Source organism: Myotis yumanensis, unplaced genomic scaffold (genome assembly GCF_028538775.1).
Source record: "Myotis yumanensis isolate MYYU_CA2020_CCGP unplaced genomic scaffold, mMyoYum1.0.hap1 SCAF_17, whole genome shotgun sequence".
In the NCBI taxonomy this organism is placed as follows: domain Eukaryota; kingdom Metazoa; phylum Chordata; class Mammalia; order Chiroptera; family Vespertilionidae; genus Myotis; species Myotis yumanensis.
In genome coordinates this window covers 6,390,403-6,411,397 of record NW_027223768.1, presented here as the reverse complement: position 1 = coordinate 6,411,397, position 20,995 = coordinate 6,390,403, and the positions used below count along the sequence as shown (strand labels likewise).

Genomic DNA, 20,995 nt, shown 5'->3' with positions numbered 1-20,995 from the left:
ACTTCCACGGGCCCATGGCAGAGACAGTAAGTGTTGTTCCTACACAATGATGACCAAACTCTCCTAAATTTTAGACTATGAGTCAACAGGGACAAACGTCTGTCACAGGTGTTTAACTTGCTATCACTGAGATGTTTATACGTTTCAGGATGATGCTTCTCGTCTTCTCACACAATTTTCTCTAAAATGGCACAGCCTAATAGGCAATAGCTGACATAGGCAGTTTCAATGCTAATAAATGAAATTAATTTGGAAACAAATTAGAAATAACCACTTGTTGTGAAGCTTATTTTTCCCCTGAACTCTGTAAGAAAAAAAAGTATATCTGACAATTTCATTTAAATGAGCAAATCAGTTAAAGTGACAAATACTAAAAGCAAAAGAAGACATCTGCAGGTTCGCAGTAACTGGTGAAAGGGAAGACAGTGTATGTGGAGGAAAAGCATCTTTCATGTTAAAATGAAAATGCATTAGTTTTCAAAAACATTTTAATAGGAGGGACCTCTTAATATAGGGCACTTAGTTATCACAGATAAACACAGTGAAAGTAAACAATATAGTCGATATCTTGACTATTAATTTCATTAGGAATAGTGGTGACAGTGACCTTTGGTGAATGTAATTAATAGTAACAGATGAGCTATGGAAAATTATAAATCTAGACAAGTGCAGTGAGCATAAAGCCTCAGTTCTTAGGAGAGAGTACCAAAGACAGGTGAACAGGAAAGGAGTGCTATAGGGTGACACCCTGAACGAGGCACATGATTCTACCCCAGGAGAGACTTCCACAAATAATTATGAAAATATATTGTGAAGTCCATTGGAAATGGCTTTAGTTTTGTTCTTAAAACATGCCTAGAGTACTCGGTATTCTCCACATGCTAAATTTTTTTGATGAAAAAAAAAAAAAGTTGTAGAATATCCCTCACTATTGACTTGTTCCCAAAGTCATCGTTACTGCCACTGAATAACTAGATTTACAAAATAAACAGAATCAAAGCTCTATTTTTCTTGTAAATAAACTCTTTCATTCTAAAGTGTGAAGGATTCTGGCCTATTCTAGTGGGAAACCATTTCCTAATAAATCTTGAAATTTTAAAAGTCCTAAGGTCAAAATCAGACTTCTAATATATGAAGAAAAAGATATGTTTCTTACTCTTAGCATTAACTACAGAAATATGTTTTTAATATTAAAAAGCACAACCTGAAAAGGAAAGTAGTCAAAGGATGACTACAGTAACAGGAAAGCTAAAGATACTTAGTTTTAAAAGCACAAGAGAGGAAAATATTAAACATAATAGAAGCGAGAACAGCTTGTAGCATTAATTTTTTAAAAACAAAATCACTGCACACAGAAGCAGAAGCACTAGTACTACATAGCTTAAATGATACGCTAAGTGAAAAGAGTAAATGGAATCTTTTCTATATCGTTATAAAAAGCTCTCTCGACTTAAGTATCTAACGAAAACTCTGCTTGCTTTATTGTTTTCAAAATATAAATACCCAAAGAATTCTATTTCATGGTGGAAAGGTATTTGTTTTTGAAAATATTACATAGAGCAAAAATAATATTGGTTACAATAGGTAAATGGGAGAGAGAATTGTTTTTAGCATCAGATCAAAATATTATTTTTAAAAAATTCTGTTTAATAGGGTGGATTTTTATTGCCCTATTATATATGAAAATTATTCATTTTCTAATAACCTGTTTGCCTGTGAAATACCACCAGACTTTTGATTTTTTGTTTTTTAATTACTCTGTGCATGACAAAGGTGCTGTCTTCATTGAGTTCATGCCATTGTTCATTGGACAGCATGAATAATCTAGCAGTTACCGTGGAGTTCCAGAACCAAGGTCCCAGGGTTCCTGTGAGAAGCTGGCATATTATAATTATGATCTGGGACTCTGTAACATCGAATCTATGCATAAGGAAACAAACATTTCAAAATAGCTTTACTCAGAGCTTCTGCTAAAGAGCCCTACTAAAATAAGTTAAAAAGCGAGATTTAAAATGTAGCATTCTCCTTATAATGACATCTAAAGTTTCAACAATACGATGTATACAATACTATCATCCTCCCACGCATACATGGACATTTCTTACCCAAATCCAAATAGTAGCAAAGCGTAAAAATTAAAACCGTAACACTGAATAAATGACTTGTAAATCGGCAGCTGGAAACACCAGAACTAAAAACACAAGTCGGCTCTCAGTGGCCTAGGAATGGTGACTACCGCTTGTTAAATAATCACACCGTCTGGGAGGTAGGTACCGTGAGCGCCAGCACCTATCTGGACAGGCCTGTGGTAAATGCTTCCCAGCAGCCCCAATGTACAGACATCTGTGTGTTTGGGAAACCACGGATATCTCGCATCCCTTCACCACCCCACACTCACCTCGCCCCTACCTCTGCTCTCAGTAACATTAACACTCGAAGGGGTAAGGGCGAGTGGGGAAGGGTGACCTTTAGGAATTGGTTAGAGCAAAAATCAAAGTGGCCTTTTCATTGTTCTGCTTCCTGATCATCTCTAGTCCAGAATCTTACCCTCTCCTCTTTCTCTTCCCTTAATTCCAGCTGTCACTCTCTACTACACTGGAAACGTTTATTAGTGGTCAAAGTAAATAAAATATCCAATTCAATCGCTAAAAAAATTTTGGTGACAAGATAAAAGCTAGTTTGGGGGTGGGGGTGGCTGGGGAGAGGTCAATGGGGGTAAAAGGAGACTCATGTAATACTTTAAACAATAAAGAATTTAAATTAAAAAAAGAAAAAAGCTAGTGGTTTAGAACAGGCTCCAAATAAAATGGGCACAATCAAACCTAAGAACCAAGGAGTGCTAATGGTCAAGGCCCACAATTTCACCTGCTGATCCGGAGTCCAAACTGCACTCAGGTTTTACATTCATATAGTTGTTTTAGGATATTATCTATGATTTTTTGATAAAATGGGCAGAGTCCAAATGAGTGAATCATTGCTGAGAAAAAATACACGGGAAAACCGAAACTAAAGGGAAATCTTTGGTGTTCAATAATCCACGTGATAAATCTTAAACATTTACAGATCCAGATCCTATCAAGGCATTCGACAAGAAGTTTCCTCATTTCCAATGCACAGGAAGTGGATCAGACATTAATAGTTTTTAATGACTAGGAGGTTTTCAACTATTTATTCTTTAGAGCAGGAGTGGGGAACGTCCAGCCCTCAGGCCATATAAGGCCCACAAAATCATTTGGTCTGGCCCTGCCAAGGGAACTGCAGGTGGAACCTGAAATTCAATAAATCTAGGAGCTTTTTTCATAGCAACATAAATTTATATTAAGCGAATAATATTGAGCAAATGATGTTATAAATATCCAAATGGCCCTTGGCAGAAAAAACGGTTCCCTAGCTCTGCTGTAGAGGTTACCTGGGTAAGAAGGTGAACTGGATTTGTCAGACTACCAGTAGAATACATAGCCTCTTAATTTTTTTCATTTAATTATAGAAAAAAATGTAATAAAGTGAAGAAAAATACTCTACCTGCCATAATTATAAGTAATAAGAACTCTGGAAGTAATCTTTGTAAATTTAATGGGCTCGCAGAAAGAACCTTAGATGTCACCTAATCCCAAACTCTTACTTTATACATTAGAGAATGAGGACCATGAAGGTTAGGGCCTTGCCCAAGCTAATGTACAGAGGAGGCCATTTGGAGAGGACACTTGAGGCAAGACACACTGGCCTGAGTTCAATTTACTATAATTACTTTCTTTTTTTTTCCTCCTGAAAAGGTAACTTCGGAGTTGTGGTTTTTTTTTCCCTAGCCAGTCTGGCTCAGTGGACAGAGCGTCGGCCTGCGGATTGAAGGGTCCCAGGTTCAATTCTAGTCAAAGGCACATGCCCAGGTTGCGGCCGATCAATGATTCTCTCTCATCATTGATGTTTCTATCTCTTTCTCTTTCTCCCTCTTCCTTCTTCTCTGAAATCAATAAAAATAGACTTTTTTTAAAAAACGAAGGTTGTTTTTTCTGAAATGATAATTTAAGAAAGAGTTCTATCTTAAAGATTTCTTAGGGCCCACGGTTTGCATAAATATAGTTCATTAAGGATTGTTTAGGGTTTCTAAGCATTTAATTTATTAAAATGATTCTACACAGACATCTACATGTTATACATTAAAAATACCTGGATACGGAGGGTTTAGACCTTAAGAGAGGAAATGTGAACTCCTGCATTTAATATGATCGACAAACAATTTAAAGAATATTTTACAAGTGTTTACAAATGAGCTTCAACTCATAATTCTTATCTTCTCCCATGGACTCAATCCTTCTACGAAGTTCTAGCCTCTAAACCTATTCCCTCCCCAGCCTTTCCTATCCAGGCTTATAATAACGATCCTGACGGGCTCAGCTGGCCTGGGAGGGTCCGATGAGCAGCTCCACTTGCTCAGACCAGAAGCACCGCCAGGACAGGCCCTGGGTACGGATGTGGTGGGTACTGCTCCCTGCACAAGGCGGCTTTTACCTGTGACCAGAGTAAAGTGCCGGCAGGTACAGCTCACACCGGCCACTCACAATACCTGATGCTGAGTGGAAATTAGTTAGTAATGGATGAACTAAATTACTGGGCCTCTTTATTCAAGGTACTAAGAGCACATTTAACAGGAACTAAAAATAGTGACATTAGGAGACTAAGGAAAACAAATACAAATTTTTAATTTGGCAAACATTGTTTTATAAGGTTATTAAAGGTATAGCAACCTGAATTTATGGTATATAAAAAGAAATCCTCGTGATTTTTTTCATGCATGTGTGTAAAAATCAAAATAATTAAAATAAGTATTTAAAAATAAAATTCCTAAGGGGCCTAAGGCTGCTTCCACTTTCCTCTGAGTAAGAAGAAGGGATTAAAAAAAAATTTCTTTATTCAAACTACATTTGAGGGTTGCCCTTGCCCTTCCTAATTAAACAAAATAAACTCTGGGCTTTCTCCTCCACGACACAGACTTGGCTTCCTTAGACATGTTCCTCTGCTACTTGCTCTCGCAAAACATGGCGTTTTTAGAACTTCTTTAAAAATATCGTTATTACTCCATATACACTGGCATTTGGATAAATATCTTCTTAAATGTAAAGCATTGGCAGCATATTTCTATGAAGGCGGTAACTTACTTTTAATTTAAAAATATCAATTCAGCGTTGCCTTAATGTGAATGCAGGATTTCAGAAAATAGTATACAATTTTCCCAAATCAAAACCAATCCCTTATAATACTATTTAATTTAAATGGAGATGTTAAACGCAAACTGGCCTCAATATCTCACTGTAATTTTCACACCATTGTAAGGCAGTGCCAGTCGCTCCTGTCTTTACCCTACCCTCTTCTCTAGTCGACTTCCTGTGTATGCTGGGACCTTTCCCATTAAAAATTAGTGGGAATTAACTTTTACAAAATATAAAACCTTCCCTCCTTTGAGCCACGTTCTCTCTTGCTGCTTCCCACCACAGCCACCCATTCTGTACGTGGCCTGCGCTAACTGTGCGCTTACGTATTCCTTTCACGTGTCACCCCTACAATCTGGCTTCTGCCCACTACAGAGAAACCACTCTGACGGCCTCACACTGCCAAATTCAATGTACACTTCTCTGTCCTCATTTTGAGTCTTGGCAGCACTTAGCATTGTTCTCTTTCAAAATCCATTCCGGTATGCCTCCTCCTACTCCGCTGTTCAATTTCAAGGGCTTCTTTCTAGGCTTGCTTTCTATGTTTTCTGCTATTCTTATCCTATCCGATGTTTAAAATCCCCCATATACATCTTCTAGACGGAACTCTCCCTTCAAATAGGCTCCTCCGGCCTGGCCGGGCAGCTCAGTTGGTTGGAGTGTCATCCCCATGCCAAGGTTTGGGGTTCGATCCCCGGTCAGGGCACCTACATGAATCCATCAATGAATGCCTAATTGAGTGGAACAACAAATCAGTGTTTCTCTCTCTCTACCTCCCTTCCTCTCTCTCTCTCTCAAAAGGCTCCTTCTCCTGTAGTGCCTTCTCTGCCTTCCATCCACCCACCTGAGAAGGTGATGTGGGAGTCATGCCAGTCTCCGCTCCCTCTCACTCTCCATATCCAGACAGAGATGTCCTACAGTTTCTACCTCTAAATCTCCAACCTCCCCCTTCCTCTTCCACAGCAGTCTCTGTGCGAGTTCACTCCTTACATTCACTGTGCTGATGCCTCCTAAGGGGTCTCCTTCCTTCTGTCACGGCCACTCCAATCCACTCATCAGAATGCTGTCAGACTGAGCCTGGTTAGGTCCTGCGAAGGGTCCCCACAGATTCAGGATCAAAGCTCACATTTCTGGGCAGGACAAAGGCCCTGGATCTTCTGGGTCTTCTCCAGCCCTAGCTCCTGCCACTCCCCTAGAGGCATCTGATGTGCTAATGATGTGGCGCTGCCCACAGTTCTCCAAGTACGTATTTCGTCAAAGGAATACGCCACCAGGACAACGCTAAGGCTGGCGAACAGAAAGCTGTAAGAGCAAGTCATGCCCACAAACACCATCCATTTCCTCCTCCCCTGCTACCAGGGCTCTCGCTTTCCTTCCCTCGGGGCTCCCACCATGTGGGTGATGCTGCTTTACTTAAAGGGGAAGAGAATACATTAGGGTCAGGTGACAGACACCTTTTCAAAATAAGGGCCTGAAAGTTAACTCTGAGATCATACCAATGGAACACAAACTGTGTGAAATCCAGATAGTAAAAAGTACCATCACTTAATTAGGGCAAACCAAGTGATTGTAGAAGTCTGAGGAAAAAAACATTGGTACATAATATTTTCAAATAGTGCTTTTTAAAAATAGTATCAGATGCCCTGACCGGTTTGGCTCAGTGGCTAGAGCGTCGGCCTGTGGACTCAAGGGTCCCAGGTTCGATTCCGGTCAAGGGCATGTACCTTGGTTGCGGGCACATCCCCAGTGGCGGGTGTGCAGGAGGCAGCTGATCGATGTTTCTCTCTCATCGATGTCTCTAGCTCTCTATCCCTCTCCCTTCCTCTCTGTAAGAAAATCAATAAAATATATATTTTAAAAAAATAGTATCAGAAATTTTAAATATTTTCTGAGCACTGATCATTTTTAAACTGCTGATGAATGCATAGTCTTCAATTGGACACTCACGTCCACTATTGTCTCTTATAATAAAAATAACATCTTAAAATGGGCCTTAAACATGTTCTCTAAACCCCTTTATTTTAAAATTGAGACATGTCTCTTAGTTAATATCCAAAATATTAATAATTATTTAGTTACTGTCATAAGAACATCTTAAATTACATTTAAATAAGTTTAGCAAAAGTCATCTCAACTAAACTTGTAGGGAACACCTGACTTTCTATGCACTGTATTTTTCAAAACCTCAACAACTAAATTCATTATGAATCTAATATTCAAAACTCCATTAATGATTCATCTTAATTAGAGACTAGGTTAAGATGTTCTATCATTTACCATCAGATTTTTATTTTGACATTTCATGATGTATTCTGAGTCTTTTTTCAAGTTCTTTCTCTTTTAATCTTACACCATGAAAAAAATAAAAGATTAACTTAAGCTGTATAAATAGGATCTGTGATACTTAAACACCAGTTGGTCAATTCCACCCTTAACCTCATTCCAAGACTGGTTTACTCATTAATATTTATGGGTCACTACGCTGAACTATTCACTTTGAAGTTTGAAGGAGTTTTTGTATTTTATTTTTAAATTCTTAGGCATTTTGTTGGCAGTAATAACCTATATGGTGTGCTCACGTCAATCAAATTACCAAGAGTTTATATTTTTATAGATTCATAAATTAAACAATGTGAAAAGAATAAAACCTTATTAAGCTACGATATTTAGAAATTAGAGTTGCTCTTTGCTCTTTTTAAGTATCTTTTTCTTTCCTGAAAATGAATTTTCATAGATCAAAATAAAACACAGGCCCGGCTGGTGTGGTTCAGTGGTTGAGCGTTAACCTATGAACCAGGAGGTCCCAGTTCAATTCTGGTCAGGGCACATGCCTGGATTGCGGGCTCTATCCCCAGCAGGGGGCATGCAGGAGGCAGCCGATCAATGATTCTCTCACATCATTGATGTTTCTATCTCTCTCTACTTCTTCCTTCCTCTCTGAAATCAATTTTTAAAAAAAATCAAAAACCAAAAAAACTGTGATAGAAGGACACATAATGGAGACCCTTAGGTGATAGCTAGAATAATGAGGGTTCTCAACTTTCTTTCATTTACTAAACTAATTTTGTAATTTGACCAATACCTAATATTCAAATACCTATAAGCAACATTCTTGTTGCTTGAAAGATAAAACAAAATAACCACTAAGTGCTACTTACATTCCAAATCGCAATGTTCCAGAAACATATGTTTGCCAGTGCGCACAATAGAACATGAACGTCCCAGCAAAGCAGCAAAAGAACATCCAGTCGGGATTTGTTCCCAGTTGCACTGCAATACAAGTTCCCAGAACCACAAACACTGCAAAAGAAAGATCACAATGGACACCTGAACAATCTGCGTAAAAAAACACTGAGCGGACCGGTTTGGCTTAGGGATAGAGCACTGGCCTGCGGACCGAAAGGGCATGAACCTCAGTTGCAGGCTCCTCCCTGGCCTGGGCCCTGGTTGGGGCGAGTGCAAGAGGCAACCAATCGATGTGTTTCTCTCACCAATATTTCTCTCTGTCTTTCCCTCTCTCTTCCACTCTCTCTAAAAAATCAATGGAAAAATATCCTCCAGGATTAAAAAAAAAAAACAGACACAAGAAGGCCCCACACTCAGCTGAAATAATTTTAGAGGCAAAAGAAAGACATGCTGTAAATGTACAATCTCAGTTATCAATGATAAATAAGAAAGAATATAATCTTTTACATTATAGTTTACCCTGTAATTTCTTCTTTTTTTAAAAAAATATATTTTTATTGATTTCATAGAGGAAGGGAAAGGGAGAGAGATATAGAAACATCAATGATGAGAGAGAATCATTGATTGGCTGCCTTTTGCATGCCCCCCACTGGGGATGGAGCCAACAACCCGGGCATGTGCCCTTGACTGGAATCGAACCCGGGACCCTTCAGTCCGCAGGCCAGCGCTCTATCCACTGGGCCAAACCAGGTAGGGCTACCTGTAATTTCAATCTTTTCTTTCTCTACACCAGCGGTCTCCAACCTTTTGGACCTCACGGACCACCGGTTGGTGACCCCTGATCTACACACTTAGTAAAACCTAAGTTTTTGAAAGCAACTAAAATACTTTAGCATTTTTTTTTTTTTTTTTGGAGTATTCTCCCAACTTAGTGATAGTGTACTAATGAGCAGTAAAAAAAAATAAAAAATGACAAGGCAGAGTCAAAAAGAAAGAAAAATTAGCCTGGTCAGTGTGACTCAGTTGTTAAGCATCGACCTATGAACCAGGAGGTCATGGTTCGATTCCTGGTCAGTGCGGTCAGGGCACATGCCTGGGTTGCGGGCTCAATCCCCAGTGTGGGGTGTGCAGCAGGCAAGCCGATTAATGATTCTCTCTCATCATTGATGTTTCTCTCTCTCTCCCTTTCCCTTTCTCTCTAAAATCAATAAAAATATATTTTTAAAAAAGACAAGAAAAAAATAATTCACAAAGGGACCTACTTGTTTCAGATGGATAGCCGTCTTTTCTTACTTAGCAGATATCGTTACGGACTTCCCTATAAAAGTTTCGAACTCAAAACTACAGAGCAAAAATGACTATCACTTAAAATAAAACAGGATACCTATCATTCTGCTGTCAGGATACATAGAAACAGTAACTTTAACGTGCACCCACATCTTCAAATCTGAGTCCACGAGGGAAAACTATTGAGGGTTTTGTTTTTCTTTTAAAATATTTTCACTGCTATGCCAAATGACAACAAACCAACTAGAGAACTAATTAAAAGTAAGTGTGTGGGTGGTGGTGAAGACTAGCTAGAAACTGTCATTTAGTTCCTAAATCTCTTGTTTTGCCCTCTAAAAAGGTACTGAGATATGACTTTACACACAGTACAAATAGAGACATATCACCTATAATCTAACTACAGTGACTCATCTATCGCTAGCACATTAGTGTGTTTTTCTAGTCCTTTTCTCATAGTTGCACCCCAAATCTACGATATAATTTTAAATATCTACAAAATATCCATCTAAAGACTAGGAATTCCCTAGTCTTCCACTATTGTACTCACATCTATAATTTATGAGATTTTTTTGATGATGACAACAATGCCCTAAGATTTTTTAAAATAACTGGTGCCAAAATAATAATACTCCGGTTAAAAAGAACTTTAGTGGAAATTAATATAAATTCTAAATTTCCCAATATAGCGAATAATGAACAAACATTAACCAGTTTTACAGTTTTTTGGGAATACTAAAACTTATATAAAATCACCATTCTGATAACCATAATACCACCATAAGCCTCCTATTTATTCTAACATTGTTTGTCACATCCCCTTTGTCACTATTAATCATTAATATTTAAAAAAATCAATAGTACCTGTTGATAGTGAATCACAACCATGATCAAAAAGTTCTCCCAAAGGAGTACTACTATTGGTTCTTCTCGCCTGTTTCCCGTCTATGGCATCCAAAGACTGGTAGATGAAAAGGCCACACGCACAGGCAATATATGCCCACAGAGGTGCCTGCACAATAACACAAGAAAAGCAAGACTGTTAAGACACACTCATTACTATGGTTGGCTAACATGCTTTATCTTCACTTTCCAGAGAAGCACTACTGGTTGGAAGCTCTGGGAGAGAAGATCCAGGTGCTACATAATGAAAAACATTCTGAAACCATCCGAACTGTAAAAGAATTAAATGCCTTAGTTAGTACCGGTGCTCAAGCAGAAACTGGATTACACTTCCCAAGGACATGACAGAAATCCCATGATCGATGAGACTCAGTAATTTCTACAAGATTCTTTCTAACATTTAGATTCTAAGAGTCAGTGAATGAATAATGTAGTACCTTGTTTCCCAAATTGTATCTTTCCAGATGTTTACAGGTATTACATGGAAAAACAAACAAACAAACAAAAACACCTTCCATGCTAAACTCATGTGGGAAACACTGGCTTAAACAAGTCCATCCTAGCCCTAGCCCATTTAGCTCAGTGGATAGAGTGTCGGCCTGCAACTGAAGAGTCCCAGGTTCGATTCCAGTCAAGGGCACATGCCCGGGTTGCGGGTTCCATCCCCAGGAGGGGCGTGCAGGAAGCAGCTGATCAATGATTCTCTCTCTCCCTCTAACCTTCCTCTCTGAAATACAAAACAAAAACAAAAAACATGCAAACTCAGTACAATTGGAGGGCTTTTACTGGAATCGACCCGCTTCCCTGTTATTCTTCTCTATCTCTAAAGATGTGGGCAATCTGGAAGTAGCTGTCAGGACCTCAAGTAAGCTACTTGTAAAACAGCTCAAAGCACAGGTAATAAGGAATCCAAGGACAGCCCGGCTGGTGTGGCTCAGTGGCTGAGTGTCAACCTATGAACCAGGAGGTCACAGTGTGATTCCAGGCCAGGGCACATGCCCAGGTTTTGGGCTCCATCCCCAGTGCGGGGCTTGCAGGAGGCAGCCGATCGATGATTCTCTCTCATCATGGATGTTTCTATCTCTCTCTCCCTCTCCCTTCCTCTCTGAAATCAATAAAAAAAAATATATTTTTTTTAAAAAAAAGAAAGAATCCAAGGACATACTTGTGGAGGAGACTAGTTCATGACAGGTCCCGGCCTGACCACTGCAGGGCCTGCTGGCCAGGTCCAGATGGCCCCGGGCCAGAACAGAGGTGGCTTCCGGGAAATCCCCTCCTACTGTCAGCTGGTTCCCGGAACTGGCTGTTGCCCTGCCCGTACCGAGTGGGTCACACCCGAGTAACCCTCTCCATCCTGCCCTGTTCTACATAAGCCTTTAGTGCCTGCCCTGGGAAACCGTCCCCCATCATATGTAAAGTTAGACTGGCTTTTGTTTTGTAAGGTTCCTGACTGATGTAAAGTACGATAGTTAAGAAAATGAGGAAAAACCAGAATATGTCCATTCAATCTGTATGGACTGGATTTGTGTAGTTGAAGAGGAATTAAACTAGTTATTCAAGGATGAGGGGGAAATGAGCTCTGGGAAAAAAAATTCAACTATGAATCGATGAAAACAGAAAAGGATAGATGATGACAATTTCACCTGTAAGGACAAATCATATGACACGACTACTTAGAAAATTGTTATTTCAAGCTTAAAACCTACAAGAAATGTGTGCCCATTATGACGCATGGTTCAGGGTCACTTTTAACACCTTTAGTTGAGAACCACCTTCTATTTTCTTGGGTTCCGTGTGACCAACCATTCTGATTAATACGGGCACCACACACGTTTGGTTCTTTCCCCTGCCTAACTACCGCAGTTCACTTTCTGACAAGGACATTTTAAAACCAAAGAAGTACACGATGTACCCACTCTGATGAAGGGTCCTGGTTTCAGTTTTGGTTTTAAGTAATGAGCTCAGAGGGAAACAGAGGAAGCAGCAGTAGACACTGCGTCTGAGGCAGCCCGGGAGGGCGTCCCCAAGCTATCCCATGCTTCCTTTCTGAACGGCAGCCACAGCGGGACACAGAGCAGGGGAACCGGGACATTGACTTTTTCTTACACTTCTCTCGCCTTTTAGAACCACAGAGATATCGGAGGTCTACCAGCCACATGTGTTTACGGGGGAGAAGAGCGATATTCAACAATCGCCCTGGAAGGAAGAGGACGACACTTTGGATATGACTGATGTACAGCGTGTACCTCGCTACCGCAGACTGCTCTCTCTGATTATTTTAAACTTTGCTAAGATTGTATTCAGCCATCCTCCCTCCCCACCCCAAAAAAAGAAAGAAAACTCTTTTGTAAAGAATTGAGATTTACTGATTCTAAAAGGGACGTATTAATCCCCACTAACATTAATTTACCTACCAGAATCAGAGTCCACCCTCTACTTACGGTTTCTCGTACCCATAGTGTATGAGGTAGGTTGCAGTAGCAAGTTTCATTAAAATATCTTATGTGGCAGGATATTTGAAAAGAGTTGGCAAGAAGTTGTCAGAGTATCTGATCTTTAGCTAGACTGACCTAGAAACCTCAATGACGGTGTTGCTGGTATGTAACAAATGTGCGTCATAGTCATGAAGAAATTCCTTACCTGCTCTGTAGCTGTAGGGCAGTAAAAGACTAATAAGACTGTCGTGCAGATGTTTATGGACAGCCCGATGATGGTGATGAGGTTCGGGGCGATCCAGGAGGGGACTCTTCCCACGAGCCACTCCCAGTACCCCTGCATCAGGGGCTCCAGCAGGGACCGCCCGGCACTCTGGTATCTGTGCTCTTCCAGCCGCTTGAGCTGGTGCCTGGACAGCGGTGGCGTGGGCAGCTGAAACAACTTGTTTAACACGCACCCTGGAGTGCTCATGTGCCCGAAGCCCACGGGGGACTCCGCGCGCGCGTCCCCACATCGTTTCTTGGACGACCGCTGGCCACTCATGGACTCTGGCTTTCTTTTATTCGGAGAGAATAATTTATCTTGCTTTACAGCTTTTTGTGGCTGGTCTTTACCTGGGGGAGAGGGGAGGTGTAAACAAAAGTTTTGTCAGCCATTATTACATCAATGTCAGTAAATTAAAAAAATAAAAAGTCAAACTGGTAATAGACTTTCAAACCAGACCCACAAAACCAGGGGTTTGCTTTTCGTTTTAGTTCTTATTGATGGTGCTTCCTGTTCCCTTACAGTGTGACTTCAAAGCTCATGGTCTTTTTTTACCTCACTGCCTTCAGCACTATAATGGAACAAATCTTATAAGTGATCGAATCATTTCCAATACATGAAAACGGAGGTCCAAAGGCATACCCCAAGAGCTAGCAAATGAGTATTTACATCGTGGGTCTTAAACTAGATTTTTTATTTAATGCTGACAGTTGACATTTATTGAGCACTTAGTATGTATGAAAATCTTAAAGCATGTTTTCATGTTTCCCATATTAACTCATTTAATCCTCACAACAACCCCCGAAGGTAAAGACTGTTAATTATACCCATTTTTACAGAAAGTGAAACTAAGGCAAAGAGGGGCTGATTTCCTTGTGAGGTCCAGACAAACACAGGTTTCCTGTTTAAGCTAAAATAAAAGGTAAAACTTCTCACCAGTAGAAAAGGATTCTCTACAGACAGTATTCCAGGGGGGGGTCAAGAGCAATGAAAAGGTGACTCTCAGAGGACAGACGATATCAGCAGTGTGACCGATGAACTGAAGTGATAAGGAAAAAGGCTACGTGAATTGGTGATGACTGTTCACAAAGGACTTTGAGTTTAATCCCTGAAGTCCGTGACTCAAAACATATTAGAGATAACATAATTATTGTTATTAAGCAGTGTAAGAAAATAATGACGTGTATTTTCAAGATTAATAGGATAGATATATATTAATCAGAATAGAGATAATGAGAACATTTAAAAATTAGTATGGCTCCGTTGATTGGAGTATTGCCCATACAATGAAAGGTCACAGGTTGGATTCCTGATTAGGGCACATACCTAGGTTATGGGTTCAATCCCTGGTCAAGACATGCTCGGGAGGCAACCGATCAATGTTTCACTCTCACATGGATGTTTCTCTCTCTCTCTCTCTCTCTCACCTTCCCTCCCTCCCTCTCCCTCTCCCTTCTTCTTTCTTTAAAATCAATAAAAGCATGTCCTTGGTTGAGAATTTAAAAATAAATAAACAAACAACAATTAGTATGGAGACTTCAAAGGTTTGAAGTGGTGAGGGCCTAGAGTAGGTTGGTAAAAATGGAAACATGAAAGACAGTCAAGTCTTTAAGTAATTTCTATTTAAAAGGAAGAGTCAAGAGAAAGTACTTTGGGACTAGAAGGAGCAGAGGAAAAAAGTAATCAGCAGAGACTCGTGGTCCTACTGTGAACAGGGGTTGGGAAGAAGAATCAGCTGGTTATTTGGCTTTTGGTGGCGGGTGGGGGATGAGAGAGGACCTGGGGCTGAGGGTAGGAAATACAGATGTGCACCTTTTAGGTACAGGTGTTTCAGACAAAATGAAATGCCTGGGAGTTTGGGTACGAGATGAAAATATCATTATCACTTTAGAAGCTAAAGTCTAGTTTAAGGCTAAAAAGTAGGAAAGTTCTCGAAGGGATGAGGTATGAAGGGAAAATGAAACAAAGAACCTTGTGGGAAACTCACATTTAGGGAGCAGGAGAAAAAGAAGCCGTAAGAGACTTGAAAAAAACAAAACAAAACAAAAGGAATAATCTTAAGTAGTGGCATTGTACCAAAAGGGTGCACACTGATCTTCTGGTAGAGAGATACCCAGAACGCTCTGTGACATTCCCAGAAATGCCGCACCATGGGACACAGAATGTGATCCGGGGTCTAGGACATCTCAACAATGGATCTAGTATCAAAACATGTCCAGGACTTCTTGCCTCTCTACTACCATAAGTAACAATTTCCAAAATTTCAATGTCACAAAAGATCTAAAGTGGCATCCAAAATCACAATCAGTCATGGAGCTTGATAACTGCACGAAAAAGGGGCCACGTGTTAAACCCGACAAGCTCAGGGGAGGCCTGCATGGTGGGCCTTGCAGACTCAGACACCAAAAGTAACCACGCAGGATGGTCTGAGCATAGCTAACGGCAGGTCATGGTGGGTAGTCACATCCTAGGCCTGTAGCTTCCTTGACAGAAGTCAACCTTAACTTTAAGTGAGCTTGTCTACTGTCTTTTTGCATCTAAAATAACATATCCTTGGAAGGTCTCCTTTTCCAGACCCCTCAGGGCACACCCACTGCAACAGAGCACAGACCACAGCACCCCTCATTGTTATCTTATTCCCCAAACCATCTCTATGTACAATAAATATTAATTGTTAACTATCCTATACTCACCAAAGTAAAATACTGTACGTGTCACTATGGTTTACTCTTCATCCACTCTCAGAGATTGCCCAGCTTTGCTTTCTCCCACTTCCCAAATCTACTACCGATGAATTTCATGTACCGCCCCCCACCCCCGCCACCTCCTTTGATTCTCATGTATAAAATAAGCAGTAAAACTACCATTCTCTGGAGCATTTTCTCAATCTGTTGAGATTTCGCTTCCTGGCAATTGTCAGTTTAAATTCATAAAAGTTCTCAACAGGTTTGGACATTTCTTAAGTCGACCTGTGTCACAAACCAATTGATTACAACTGTAAGCAATACTTATATAATGTCAAACAACTGGTTACAAGATCGTTTTAGATCAAGTGACAGACTGATAACCACCGAAATACTTAGCTTTATAGTAAGCCAGCTTTTCTATAGTCAAACTTAGTATGCGTTTTTATATTTGGTGTGCTCTCATGGGATTCCATTTAAAGCTGGAACCGAAAGTTTAGCCAACTTAACTTATATTTTAATATTATAGTATTCCATCCCTCCCCCCGCCCCCCTTTTTAAAGGTAACATATTGAGGGTGCTGGCCCACTTTTGGCACTAACAGCTACAAGCAACCGATCCTAATGGTTTTAAGTTTGAGCGTTTGGCAGGACTGTATGATAAACTGATACTTTTCCTTCTGGGTGTTTTCCCTTGCTGACCTAGATTTTTTTTTTAACCCTCTATTGCTCTCTTGGAAAATATCTACATTTTGACAAACCTTTCTAGATCTAGCCACTGTCTAATTCACCCAGGGGGGAAAAAGCCAAAAAGTTTTTGAACATTTCAATTCGGCAAGATTGTCTCTGTGAAGCTGTTAGCAACAAGATTGCAAAAACACATTCAGATACATGGAGCCCCCGACATACTATGCTTTCAACACGAACACACAACCACAGAGGTTGCCCTCACTGCCACAGCCCCACCTCCCTCCATCACACCTGAAATGAAGAGGCTATTGACAGGAAAATCATCTCAGGAAAAAACAGGAGCTTCTGAATTTTAGCAAATGAAAAGCATGCATATTTCAAGAGGGCAGGACAGGGTAGGAAGATCAGACTGTATGGAGAGAAAGGAGACAAGGACGTGGGATGGAGATATGGAAAAGAGGCACGAATATCACAAAAAGTTATTTCAGCCACGTAGGATTTTTATCTAAGCCAGGTCTATGGCCAAAGGATAAGAGAAAATATCATTTTCTTGCCACACTACAAGGAACTAAAAAAGAAAAATATGACTAAGAAAGAAATTAAAATTATTGCTGGCTAGAGAAACCTAGCTACCAGTACTAAGTTTTTATGAGAAAATGGATCCCAAGTTCCAAATGCACCCGGCCAATCTCTCAGTGCAGTAAACAAGACAGACACAGTCCCAGGTCCCGCATCCAATGGGAAAATGACTAAAGACAGGTAAACAAGCAACTAAGATGACACATTGTGATCGGTGCTATGACAAAAACAAAGTGTGGAGCCAGAAAACAGGTGAGGGTGCGCAGTGTGAATAAGGCATCTGAAGTCTGGGAAGAGGCAGCATGGACACCAAATCCAAGAGCAGCAGAAACCATCCACAAAGAGGGAACCGGCCCTGAGGCAAGAAAAACCTTATCTCGTCCAGGCACCTTTGAGACCAGTATGGCTGCGGAGTCGTAAACCAGATGGAAGAGTTACTGTGGTGATCACTTCCCAACATATACATATATAAAATCAGCATGTTGCACACCGGAAATCAGCATCATGCTAATATAATGTCATATAATTGTGTCGTATTTTAATATACATCATTCATCAAATGTTATATGTTAATAATAGCTCAATTAACCCCCCCCCCCCCCCCAAAAGAGTGGAATACAATGACGTTTGAAAAGCCAGACAGTGCAGAGGGTTATAGTCCTCAGCAAGGAGTTTTCATCCTGATGTTACAGAAAGCCATCAAGGAGCTTATAAAGAAACCTGTCATTCTGTAGCAGTCTACTTGTTAACTGAGGATATGTCTTCATAAATCATAATAAAAGTGAATGTTTTAAAGTAAAACATTCCCACCCCCTGGATAACACTGATCACAGGCCTATCTATAGCTACTGCAACCTCTCCACTTCTAATCAGCACAGCCCCCTCCTCTGCTATAACCGTTCACAGCACTTATCACACTCTAAACTGTTTTTGGTTGTTGTCACTGGTGGTGGTGATGGTGTTTTGGTCTTTCCCCACCAGGGCTGTAAGCCCTTGGAGTGCAGGGGCCATATCTGTCTTAACTTTTTTTCCCTCCAAGATCTCATAGCATACCTACCGTTAAGTAGGCCATTAGTTCTCATTTGTGGAACAATGAGCAAATGTGATTCATCCAGTATTTAATGATCACTTAGGGTTCTAGACCTTGAGGAAACAGAAAGATTGAAATATGCCATCATGCCCAACCAGCTGAGTTATAACATGCTGTGAACAAACTGCTGTGTGAGTCCAGAGGAGGGGGCCCAGATGGTCTAACAGTAAGTTTTCTTTGGGCAGGCATGAGTATTTTTATGTGAAAAGTCCAACAAAGGGCCCTGGCTGGTGTGCTCAATGGTTAGATCGCCAGTCCATGCACTGAAGGGTGGTGGGTTCGATTTCTGGTCAAGGGCACACGTATCTGGGTTGCAGGTTCCTTCCCGCCCAGGGCTGGGATGCATGCGAGGCAACCAATTGACGTATTTCTCTCATATCAGTGTTTTCTCTCTATCGCTCTCTCTCTCCCTCCTTCCTTTCCACTCTCTCAAAATCAATGGGAAAAACCCAACAAAGGTACAAAAATATAATCTGAGATATTTAATGAATACCTTCACTAAAATTACACACAATTTGTGGACCTTAAATCTACGATGCAAAACATCTGTGCTTATAGCAACTGAGGATAATGGCATGCAGCCTACGTTATTCCTGTGCTCAGCACTGGGGAACATCTGACACGTATCACACGAGAAAAGGAATCTCCATTGCTCAGCAGAGCATAAGGTAAGCTTACACAATACCCAACCTGCAGTGGGAGAGTCCAGAATTCCCTGCTCCCATGCCTAAGTGTGCCAAGTTTTGAGCTGCACTGATTCAGCAATATGTTTACTAGTACAACCTTTCACAGATACTGGTGACTGCACAGCTCTTTCCAACCTTTATGGCACTCCTAAAGGAAAATTCTCATGGCCAACACAATTTGGGAGGCAGAGCAGATTAAAAAAGCAAGTAAAATTGAGAAAGAGAGAGGAGAGAGAGAGAGAGAAAGAGAGCCAACAAGATCAGTGGATATCATTCAGCATTATTTAACAAGTGATACACAAAACAAGCTAGCAAAAACAAAAGCCTTTTCAGTAGACTTGGAAGCAGAAACAGTACTGTGTGATACAATTTAGATCTACTGTTTTGCTGAAGTGAAATCTTGCATTCCTTAAAGCCAGGAAACAACTTCCTCCGAGAAGGGGGGACAGGAGGGGAAGCAACAACCTAGCATTTTATAGATTTTCCTATTCCCTTAAAAACCACAGCACCGCATGACCCTCAGAAAGAGCACCACCAGCACTTTTAGCCAGCTTGAAGGAGTCCACTGCTGCCTAGAAAACACATGGCCAATGCAATAAAATGTAATTGGGGTTGTAAAAAAGTTTAGAGTTACATATCAAACACTTAATGGTGTTTATAATGTAAACTTTAAGAGAGATTGGTTGTGGGCGAGGAAGGAGAATACATTTATAAAACGATCGTTGTAAATATTCAGTAATAATCTATTAAGTGGACAACACATAAAGACGCCTCTGTCGGAGGAGGTTCATACAAGAGGCAGATTTCTCTAACTTATTTCTTACCTGGAAGGATCGTGGAGACCAGCTGCACAGGGGGCTGTGGCTCATGTTCCTCAGCACAGACCACAAGTGCAGCAAAAGGCTTTACATAGAACCTCCCTCTCTAGAACTTTATGCGAACGGCATAAAATGCTGGAAATGTCCTCCCCACAGCCTGACCGGTGCGGTCAGTCCATTCCATACACACACTCAACACATTCCTACTCGTTTTAGAGCAGGAACGGAACCGTTTCTGTTCCCCGCCGAGATGAGACGTGAATCGTGGTTGAAAGGTAACTAAGACTTTGCCTGCCGTCTTAATAGGCATTCATTCATGAACTGTGACTTCAAGCAAAATGATACGTTCGATCCCAATGATGCAAAAGGGCCGACACGCCAAGTCCCGAAGGGGAGAAGAGTGAAGGCGGCTACATGGAAAGATCCCATTCACCCAGCGCCCCTGGGAAGCCAGGCGAACCAGCAACCCTCCGGCCGAGCCCAGCGCCCCAGCGACCCCGGCGGGCGACCTCGGGGCCGGTCACTGCCCTCGGACGCTCCTCCAGAAGTTGCCGACCCAGAAGCGTGGCCCATCCACGAAGCACCGGTATCACGTTCCAAAGGGAAGGCAGCCCCGCCCGGCTCAGGGCGCACCGCGGCTCGGTGTCGACCCAACAGGCAAGGTCGGCTCCGCGCGGGCAGCGCCCCCAGACTCCGGTCAGCCCAATCCCGGTCCCCGAAATCTCCCACCCCGACCGCCACCCCCCCGAACCCCAACCGTCCCCGGGCTCCCGCGCGGGCACCTCGCCAAAGCCGCCTCTCCACCCGGGGCCAGAGGGGCAGCGGCCCCGCGCCCTCCCCACAACCCCGCGCGCGAGGCCACCCGCGGGAGGAAGGACGGCGCCCGCCTCGCGCGAGTCCACACACAGCTCCATTCCCACGCCCCACCCCGCACACGCACCCCCCTCTCCAACCCCTTTGAGAGTCGTGTCCCCCAACACATCCTCCCCTCCCAGACCGTCTCCCCAAGACCGAGCCCCGCAGCCTTACCCGGAGCCCAGCAGGCACACCCCGAGTATTGATAACTCCGACTCCAGCCGACTGGGTGACTCTGATGGGCGGCAGCGCGTTCGCGACACTTTCGCGACGGCCGTAAAGGAGTCGCGGGTCGGCGCGGCCGGCGGCGGGAG

General features: G+C 41.8%; 1 protein-coding gene across 3 annotated transcripts in view; it reads right to left on the bottom strand.

Moving 5' to 3' along the window:
- CEPT1 (choline/ethanolamine phosphotransferase 1) overlaps positions 1-20,926 on the bottom strand; it is a 33,041-nt gene extending 12,115 nt beyond the window's left edge. Inside the window, exons 1-5 of one of the 3 annotated variants that reach the window (XM_070396452.1) lie at positions 14,217-14,317; positions 13,221-13,630; positions 10,542-10,689; positions 8,366-8,507; positions 1,836-1,920 (exon numbers count right to left, since the gene is read on the bottom strand). In XM_070396452.1, coding sequence (XP_070252553.1) covers positions 1,836-1,920; positions 8,366-8,507; positions 10,542-10,689; positions 13,221-13,559 — 714 coding nt within the window. In that variant the 5' untranslated portion in view covers positions 13,560-13,630; positions 14,217-14,317. Of the gene's footprint in view, positions 1-1,835; positions 1,921-8,365; positions 8,508-10,541; positions 10,690-13,220; positions 13,631-14,216; positions 14,321-20,855 lie in introns of those variants that run through there. The other 2 variants (XM_070396453.1, XM_070396454.1) reach the window with 2 other exon arrangements.
- Between the last annotated feature and the right edge of the window lie 69 nt (positions 20,927-20,995).